Source organism: Platalea leucorodia (genome assembly GCF_965183815.1).
Source record: "Platalea leucorodia genome assembly, chromosome: 9".
NCBI lineage: Eukaryota > Metazoa > Chordata > Aves > Pelecaniformes > Threskiornithidae > Platalea > Platalea leucorodia.
The window spans coordinates 5,318,062-5,327,774 of NC_138831.1; the positions used below are offsets into that span (position 1 = coordinate 5,318,062).

At 58.1% G+C, this 9,713-nt stretch overlaps 1 protein-coding gene across 1 annotated transcript; it reads left to right on the forward strand.

Annotated features, from left to right (window-relative positions):
• CCDC71 (coiled-coil domain containing 71) lies at positions 1–5,669 on the forward strand. Its single transcript, XM_082321112.1, has 2 exons — positions 1–70; positions 2,601–5,669. Exon 2 carries the CDS (start codon positions 2,662–2,664, stop codon positions 3,856–3,858), a length of 1,197 nt encoding a protein of 398 aa, XP_082177238.1. The 5' UTR covers positions 1–70; positions 2,601–2,661; the 3' UTR covers positions 3,859–5,669.
• Positions 5,670–9,713: the final 4,044 nt, after the last annotated feature.

Here is a 9,713-nt window from a genome sequence, read left to right on the forward strand (position 1 = left end):
GCGCTCCGCGGGCGGCCATGTTGGAGCGGCGGTCGCAGCGCGACGGCGGGTGCGGGTCTGGCGGCGGCCGGTAGGTTGGGGCCGGCGGTGCCCGGGCCCCGCGCTCCCGGGCGAGGGCGCTGCCGAGCCGCCCGGCGGGGCGGCCTCCGGGGCGCTGGAGGCGGAGCCGTGGCGCTGAGGGCCCCGCCCCGGCCTCCGCCCCCCCCACCCCCCACCCCGGGGCCCGGGCCCGGGAGCCGGCGCGGGGCCGAGCGGGGAGGCCGCACCCGCTGTCTGCACCAATCACCTCCCCGCAGCCCCGCCGCGGGGGCACCGGCACCGGCCCCGGGCGGCGCTCCCCGCCCCGGGGCCCCTCCAGCCGGCCCCTCCTTACCGGGCCGGGCCTGGGGAGCGGTGTGCGAGGGGAGCGAGGGACGGGCGCTCGGGAAGGGGCATCTCCTCCACCGAGGGGTGGGCCAGGAGGCGAGGCTGAGCCGGCGGGGCTCCCCGCCCCGGCGGCCCCCGCCGACCCCTCCGTGGGTCTCCCCGCCAGCCTCCATCTCCCCAGGCTGCCCCAGCCCCCGCCCCGCGTCTTGGCCCTGCCAGCAGCCGGTTTCCCCCCTCCGGTGCGCCCGGAGCAGCCCTGCGGAGCCCTTCCCTCGAGCACCGCGCCCGGGCAGCCGGGCCTGGCATCGCTCGGGCCTTGCGTGAGGCTCCTGCCAGGGCTTCGCATCCCTGCCCGGAGCCCTGCGGGTCTGTGGCCCCGTGGCACGTTAGCCAGGGCACGTTCCCCCCACTAGCGAGTCAAGCGAACGGACTGTCTGGGGCCGTGCCTGCTTATGGCCGCCTTTCGCTCCTGCTACAACTTGCACTGCACAAAACAAGACTGGGCGGATGGATGTTGAGTTGTCACAGCCTCTCCGTTCAACATCAGAGTATCCCTTAAGGTGTGCCGGCTCTTCCCGGGCTTGCTGTGGCCTGAAGTTCTCGGCAGAAGACGATCCATTTAGCAGCCTGTTGAGCGCACGTTGTTAGTTGTGTTTCCTCCCTCTCTGCCAGCTCGGGATTAAGCTTTACATCCTTGCTGACTTCGCTGCGCCCGTTACCGCTTGGTCACTTTGGAGGTGGCAGATCTCACCGCTGGCCGATGACGCCGGCCGCGGCTCTGTCGGAGCACTTCCCTGCCTCCCCTCCTCCGTGGGAGATCCCCCCGCGTGTCGCAGAGCAACTGCATTATCCTCCTCCAAATCCCTCTTCTGCCCTGACGTCTGCAGAACACTTGACTGAGATTAGTCTGTCACGCGGAGGCTCTTACCCCCCCGCTGACCTGTGCTTCCCCTGCCGTGGCTGCTGTTGGCTGCGTCTCTTCCCTGCTTGTGCAGGGCACGGGGCGCCGCTCCGGGGCTGGCATTCCCGGGCTCCGGGGTTGCGGTGATACCGGAGTTCTCGGAGGAACGTCGGACACGAGTAGTTCCTTGCTCTGTCTGCTCAGGCGTTAACTTTTCCATCAGAGCTTTCTTGCCTGCACGCTGCCCTCTCCGGTAGTGTCTCTGACACCTTCCACATTCCCCTGAAAAGGATTTTTCACTGAATCCTTATTTTGAGAGTTATCAATGAAGCTAAAGATTTTATAACTTCTCAGCGCAGCATGCAGCTGCAGAGCTGGCGAGGTCGCCAGCTCAGCGTGAGAGGATCGGAGTTCTCCCAGATGCATCACAAAGTCCTGCCTGGACTGCTCTTCGGTGCCCGTTTTTTTTTAATTTAAAGCAATAATTAATGCTTTTGTCCCGGGCAGACAGCTGTGTAGTGCCCTTAGCATGATCCTCGCGTTGTCCCTCAGGCCGCCCTACACTTGGCCCCGATGATGTGCGTTTCCTTCATGCTGCCCTGCTTGAATTTCCTGCTTCCTCCTCCCTTGGCAGCGAGCGCCCTTGGATCAACACCAGTTTGCTGTGACAGCAAATTGCAGACCGTTGTTCAAACAAGGGAACAGCAAGGAGCGGTGTTCCCTTGCCACAGCGTTCGGCGTCAGTGAAGCACAACCGAAATAGCCTCCAGCTCTGCTCTCGGGTCTTTGGGAGGATGCTGCAACTTTGGCAGGGACTCAGAATCAATTTTTGAGCAGAATCAATTAGGAAGCTGGAAAACAGAAAGTGATGCTGGGATAGATTTGAGGTGCTCTGGCTGCTTAGCGTTGAGATGGCTCGATCGCGGTGTTCTCGGTGCGTGCGCAGGGAGAGGGTTCGATGAAGGGCTGCTTTCCCAAGGGAAAATGAGATCTGGTTACCCGAAGCTGGGGCATATCAAACTCCAACTGGAAACAAGCTGCAGATTTCACTGAGTTAACCATTGGAACCCTTCATCTTGGGATGGGTTGGATGGGATTGCCTGGAATCTTTGTTTAGGTTTGAGGATATTTCTGCGAGAAATGTTTTAGTTTGACTGCAGAGATAAATCAGCGGCGGGATTGTCTGGATGATGCTTCTAACTTGGGTTATGCCCAGAATCCGACCCAATGTTTGCGAGTAGCCATGCCTGGGCTTAATGGTTTCAGGTCCCCGCTTAAAAATGCAAGGTGATTTCAGTTGCTGTGAGCTAACTATCTTCTCTCTCCTTTTGAGGTGTCAAGGGTTGTTTTTCCAGTAATTTGGACCTTTTTGAAGTGCCCGCTTGCCTAATGCCATGAATATTGCAGTGAACAATGTGGAAGAAAAAGCTGTCCATTCCTGGTCGAGAATTTCCTCTGCAGGACAGAAAGTGCTGGAGGAAGCCCTCCGAGTCTTCAACCCGATGTCCAAGGACCTTTCGGACACAGAGACCCAGCTGGTGGCCTTCATTCAGGGCCTGAAGGAGGAGGGCTACCAGCCCACCATTCTGAGGAGTAAGGATGTGTATGGGTACAGCTCGTGCACGGCAGACACACCAAACCAAACAAAAGAGAGCACCCCGCACAGCTGCGCCGCCGCCGCTGCCGAGTCCGCGAAGAGTCCGGCTCGAAACACCGCGGCCGTGGCAAAGGTGTCTGCTTCGCCCACCAGCCTCTCGGTGAACTCTTCGAAAGTCTCCGCTCAGCCCGTCTCTAAAGGGGATTCCACAAATCTCCTCTTGAGCTCCTTGAAGCAGACAAGATCCGGCACGTCCAAGGCCGCGGCGGTGGGCTTCCCTACAAGCATGTATCCTGACGTGTATCCTGCCATGAGACTGTCGGTGGTTCTGGAAGCTCTGGTGCCGCTGAAAACTACTGCGTCCTGTTTGGAGTCCAAGTACACGCGAGGGCGTCTTGGGATCTCACCCTCGGACCTTAAACTCCTCAAGGCTTCCAGTCCGCCGAGGCAGTTTTCTGCAGGCAAGACCACTAAAATAACAGAAGGTAAGGGGTACAAGCGTTTGATAAAGAAAGCGCCGGATTCTGCCACCCTCGCTTTAAATCTTCTGAAGGGACCAAAGGGTGGAGTGCTGCAGGAGAGCAATGCCTGCAAAGCCTCCGGAGTCCTCAACGGGAGAGTCGCAGGCAGCTCGTCCCAGGACTGCACCACAGCACCGCAGTCCAGAACGTTGAAAATCAAAAATAAAGAACCTCTGGTGGGAAAAACGGAATGGAAGGACAGCAGCACTTACCGGGAGAGCGTTGGGCAGAAGAGGAGAAGAGCTACAGAGGCAAGAGAAGCACCGCAGAGAAAGAAAGCAAGTACTATTCCTGCCCGAAATAAATCTCGACGGGCTCAGAGCACTTTGAACCTGCTGAAATTCCGGGCCATCAAGGTGGGCAACTCTTCTTCTGACGATGAAGTGAGGAGGAGAGCGCAGAAGATTCTTAGGGTCAACCTGTCCCCCGTGATCCGAATTCAGCCCCTGGCCCACTCTCACAGTGTTCCCTGAGTTTCTTCACTTTGTCACTTTTTTTTGTAAGTAAGTAAATACGAGCCCGGCACCAGAGCGTGGAGAAGTTTAAGAGCGACTCTGGATCTCTGGTGCCTGGTGACGCTATGTCGACTAACCCGCAGACGGAGCAGCCGGCTCTCGCGCTGTTTCTGCCTGTCTACCACTGCTATGCAGAGCTGACTGCAGAAATACAAAACCCCGTTCGGGAACGCGGGACGGTGACTCTCGCCCGCGGGGAGCCGAGCAGGTCGGAGGGCTCGCTTCCCGCGGGCGCTCTTCCGAAGGTGGCAGGCTGCGCTCTCGTGCAGGGGGAGAACACGGGACTTTCTCATGACATTGATGCACTGTGATATTGCTCTTTTTCAAGCTGTACATTTACTGGTTTTATTTTGATCAAATTTTATAACTTTATTATCTATATATCTATATATCCATATATGTGCATATCGCCTAGGAACTGTGGGAAGATGCACTTCCTCCATCCCTCTGGGATTGGGTTCGATAGCTTTTGTTCCCCCTCCCCTTCAGCCAGTCTTTTGTTGAAAGGTGCCAGGATTTCTTTGTGATTCAGTGTTGTGACAGTCTGTTCTGGGCTCTCTCGAGCAGCTCAGAGGCAGGCAGAGTTATAGCCACTTGTTTGTCTCGAGAAATGCCAAGCAATTTGGAGAATTACCAGCTGATAGTTGACTATAGTTTTAATCATATTTTCGGTATTACCTCTGCATAAGAGTGGGGGAGTGTTACAGGGCTGTTGCCTGACGTCTCTAGGTGCCTCCTCCCTTTGTTGGTAGCAGAAGCTCTGAACTCGTTGTAGGGCTTTGCCTCCAAAGAGCGACTCCTCCTCAGCCCCCAGTGTTGCTCCGCTCTCCTGTACCCCAGGTGCAAACGCAGAACGTGAACCGTGACTGTTAGAGCAGAAGGGCTGGAGTTGTTCATAGGAACTGCGTAAAGTGTCCTGCCTTCCACGTAACTGCTCTGCTGTTGCTGGATGCTTCAGGAGCAGGTTCTAGGTGCCGGTAGAGACGACACAAGCTGTATTTGAATGTATTAGATACATCTTGCTGGTCCCAGTGCTCAGTGGGGTATTTGAGACTGAACTAAAGCAGAAAAGCGGAGGGGTTGAGAGGATATATGCCAGCACTTACACATAGAGAGTTTCTTTCTGTCAGTTTGTGGGGGTGAAGCAGTGGGAGGGGAGATCAGCACCGTGTTGTGATGGGTGACAGCTTTGCTGTGCCGTTTGGGATGTTGCGAGAAGGTGCGTGGCAGGTGTGAAAAGCTCCCGGAGCGCAGGCTCTGCCCGTCCCCAGGAGGCACTGCGGAACCGCTGCAGACGGCTGCGTTAGCCATCCTGCGCTGGGAAGGCAGGCTGCGCGCTGGCGGAGGTCGGGTCCGCTCTCCGCAGGGAGAGATCTGCGAGCTCCAGGAGAAACGCTGCGTTGGAGCGGTCGGTGCTGCAGCTGCCGCCTGGGAGGGACGGCCTCCGATGATCTCCGTTGGGATACTGCAAAAGCAGAACCTGGCAGCTTGGGGAGAGGGAGCAGTGTCCAGCCAGGCGTGGGCTTGGCTCTACGCCGCCGTATGTTCAGATCTCTACAGCGGTGGGCCGGTAATCCACTCATTCTCTCACCAGCTCAAAATACCAGTTGTCTGACCTAGTAATCTCTGTGGACATTGGCTGAAGGGATGAGCTCCCCTGGGAAGCCCCAGCCCCAGCTCCTTACGTTTCAGCCCCTCCCTAGCACCTGGCTGGATTTCAGCGCTTTGTAAAAGGGGTCAGCATCTGATCCTCGGCTCAGAGAGGAAAACTGCGGCACGGAGAGGAGAGAGCAGGTTCATAGGGGAGTGAGCTGGGTGTCCCGAGGCACAGCCAGGGTTCTCCCCCCTCGCCCGGGTAGGGCAGGGTGGAGGTTCTCCCTCGGGGGATGATTGCAGGCTCTGAATCGCACGCTCGGGCTCTGCGTGGTTTTGCTGTGCGTATCTGAGCTGCTGTCGGAGATCATAACTTGCAGTGTTTGAGACTGACCTGTGAATGCCGCTGGTTGGCTGCAGAGGAGGAGGAAATATTTTCTTCTGCTTCTGTGTTTTAAAATGCCCTGGCAGAGACTTCCCTGTCCTGACATGATGCTGGATGAACAGGGACCATCCATCACTGTTAACCAGCCAAAAATTGCTTTGTCCCTTTTGTTCCCATCCTTCCGACTTTTCTCATTCCCACGCTCTCAAATGCCAGGTCTTGAAGTCTTGCACTGGAGTTTCTCTTTTTGGCTGTTTCCTGAGGAGGGCTCTGAACTCCTGCCTGCGGTATCGCTGTCTGACAGGCTGCGCGGTGGCTTCCCCTGTTCCCAGCCCCATATAAGGGCACCGAGAGCTGTCTCCGGAGCCTCTTCGTGCGGTGCAGACATCCCAGCTGAGTGCCTGGCCTCCGGTGGGAAAAACAACCATGCATTAACAAGGCTGAATTCGGGTTGAGGTTGCTTTTTCTCCAGCCTGAGCAGGAAGCTGAGCACCTGAGGCCAGCTTATCGGGCCACATCCCTCCTCTTCGCTGTGTTTCTTCCCCCCAGCTGCACTGCTGCCTGCCTCCTCACTCTTCTCCATCACCTCTTGTCTTTCACAGCTTGGGTCTTTGCCAGTCAAGGACTTGGCTTGGACTGTTGCTTAACACATCCAGCAGAACATACTGCCTTAGTGCTGCCGTGCTTTTCCAGGCGCTGAGTTCTGCGAATGCTTGGTGGCGACGGCTCGCCCGGTGTCTTTCCCAGGCCACCAGCAAGAGGTCTCTTCTGCTCCGCAGGGAGAGGCAAGCGTTGGAAACGCTTCTGCGTCGCTGAGGCTCCTGCAAGGGAAGCGAGCAGCCCATAGCTCTGTGCTCAGGGACTTGCCCGTCATCAGTCCGGTCTCTGTCAGCTCTTCTGCACATCTCTAACAGCGCAGGGCCCCTCAGCTACTGGGCGGTGCTGGAGCTCGGTGCTGGAGCTCGGTTCTCTGCCCTCCCGATGTCTCCTCTTCTCCCTCGTAGGTGATTTGGGAACTTGGCTGGAAGAATTGCAGCTTGTTATTCACAGAGGGTCTTTACAGCCCCTGGTGCCAATGTCGGCAACTGCTGCTTGTCGACTGTTCCCAGGGAATCCGGTGCTGGCAGATGGGGTGCCTGCAGCCTGTTGGTGGTTGGCTCTGCCGTCCTTCATCTTGTGGCTGGGTGCGGGTGCTCCTGGCGTCCCAGGCCTTCAACACTGACGTGCAGGAGGCTGCAGAAGGGACTGTACTGTGGACGCTGCTGTCTGGTGTTTAGGGAAGAGGAAGGGTTCGATCAAACCAGACCTGCCTAAGACCTGATCTAACCAGAGATCTCCCTCCAGAGGTCCCTTCCACCCTGTGTTATTCTGTGACAGCAGAGTAACACTTGCCTTCCAGGGACCTGTGCAGCAGTAACTGGCAGGGCACATAGAAATGCGTTGCCTGGAGTGCTGTGGTCTCTGCTGAGTGTGCTGTATGCAGGTTGTTCAGACCTGTTTCTGTATTAGTCACTTTGAATTCATCCAAGTGCCTAACCTGGCCTGTGTTTTTCCTGGGCACCGTGACAGCCGAGAGGTTTGGAGACTCTCTTAGGAATGCTTTTACCGCGTGGATTTGTGCCCCTGTCACTTCGAGAAATGATTCAGCCAGCGGTCAAAGGGCTGTTCTTCCAACTGAGTTTGTGGAAATCATTTCTCCTTTTATTCCGCTGCCAAGAAGCAAGAGTTTATGCTTCGCCTCCACCAGACAAGGTCCTTGAGCTTCCTGCGTGCTTCAGATGTCTGTCAGCAGGGTCCGTGGGGAGAGCAGCTTGTCCGGCAGGCAGCCGAAGGGGAAGCTGACATCAGATACCAGTCGAAATCACATTGTTAATTGGTAGAAATGTTTTGAAGCTCTTGTCCGCTGTGATCAGATTTCACCTTCTGCCACTACTTTCAGTTGGAGAAGTTTCTCCTTGGCCTCTTCCCTGCAAGCCATGTAGCGTGGTGCTGCTGCTTCTTCCAAACTGTTTGCGTCCCTCCCCGGAGCCAGCTGCCGTAGCGATCCTTGTACAGAATTTCTTAGGCACTTTTCTGCAAAATAAGAAGGGATTATTTTGTTACTCCTGTTTTGTAGCCCGCTCGTAGTATTTCAGTGCGAGGAGGAGGCGTGCTCCGTGGAGCGTGGTGAGCGCTCCCCTAGCTGGATCCGTCCCGGACCGGGGCATCACCCACCCAGCCTGCAGCACTCACGCTCACAGGGCTGGGGGCGCGGTGGGCTGAGAGCCCTCGTTGCCTGGTGTTTCCTTGCCGAGAGTTCAGCCGGTCGCCAGCTAAGAGCATCGCGGGGAAGTCGGGAGCGGAACAGCACGGGTGGGTGACGCTGCGCACCCGGCTCCCCGGCCCTGCTCGCAGCCGCCCCTGTTCTGCCGCGTGGCCTCCGGGCCCCCCTCGCACACCAGCGGCACTTCTCCACCGGTGGAGCTGGTGGAAGTCCCCCAGCTCCAGCTGTGGCAGGAGGGGCTGGGGGGCTTTGGGTTTTGGGCTTGAGCACAGAATTTGGGCCCTTTCAGTCGTGACTTGTGCTGTGTTCATGGCCAGACCTTGCCAGCATGTTGGGGGGTGCAGCCACTCCAGCTGCTCTCCCCCTTGGGTCCAGGTTCCCTGCCCTGTCTGGGAGCTGGGGCTTTGGCCACAGCACAAGGGACGCGTGGGGACAGAGAGCAGCAGCTGGACAGTGTGACGCGAGCTGAGCAGCTTCCCAGGCCCGAGGGCAGGTTTAGGTGGGAGGATCCTTGTTTTGGCTGTGGTTGGCAGGGTTGGTGCCGAGCTGTGTGCCGGACCTGCTGCTCAAGCAGGTTGGTTGGTTTGTGTGGAAGTGACAGTTTCTGTTTCAGTCTTCAAAGTGGCGCTGGCCCGTTTGCCCCTGTGGTCAGATGGGGATGGCTTTCCAGGAGCTGAGGTGGCCTGAGGAGAGGACAGCTCTTCTGGGGCACCTCGCACCTTCTCGATGGTGCTGCCGCCCTTGGCTTTGTGAGCTGGGTGGGCTGGCACCATCCATGGAGAGGGGCAGCGTGGCAGGTTGCTCCCAGGACCTTGCGTTTGGGGCTCTGTGCTAGAAAACCCCATGCTCGGGTTTCTCCTCTCCTTGCAGCCTGCTCCTGCCTGTAGCTGTGTGCCATTAGAAAGGTGCCAGGTGCCTCGCTGGCCGGTGGAGCAGAGACCTTGTCCCAGCAGGCAGGAGAGCCAGCCCCGAGCATTGAGTGAACCCCGTCTGTAGATGTGACTGCACTCGCACTCGCAGCTTGGCCAGCTGCTGCCTCCAAAGCCACGGTGCTGAGGCCAGACCCCTCCGTTCGCTTAGGAAGACCGAGGAGGTCTGGCGAAAAAGCAAGAAGCTGGGATTAGGGGAAACCAAAGATGCCAGCGGGGCCTGGCTGGCCAGCTTCTGCTGCAGGAGGAGATCTGCAAACAGAGGAGCCAGGTCTGCGGCGTACCGGTAGCACTTCCTCCGCTCTGTCCCTGGCCGGCTGACGGAGCCTGCCCTGCCCTGTCCGGCAGCGCTACGCAGGCCCTGGTGCTGCAGCCTCTGGGGCACAGGCGAGGGGGTGCCCTTTTGGAGCAGGTACCCCTTCCTAACCCTTGGTTTCCATCCTTCACCGGTTGCAGACCGGCCCTGCTCGCGTGGCCGCGGGGAAGGCAAGCTGCTCCCCGGCTTGCCGAGCCCCCGGTACTCGCTGGACGCCCTCGCAGGGGGATAGCGCTTCCTCCGCTGAGCATCCGAAATACCTTCCCCTGCGGGGCCGATTAGGCCTTGCCCTGGGGAGTCCCTTAAAGGCCTTATTATCGTCTGGGA

What these genes read in the sequence shown, in the direction of transcription:
- CCDC71 (XM_082321112.1), top strand. Translation starts at nt 2,662, where the DNA reads ATGAATATTGCAGTGAACAATGTGGAAGAAAAAGCTGTCCATTCCTGG.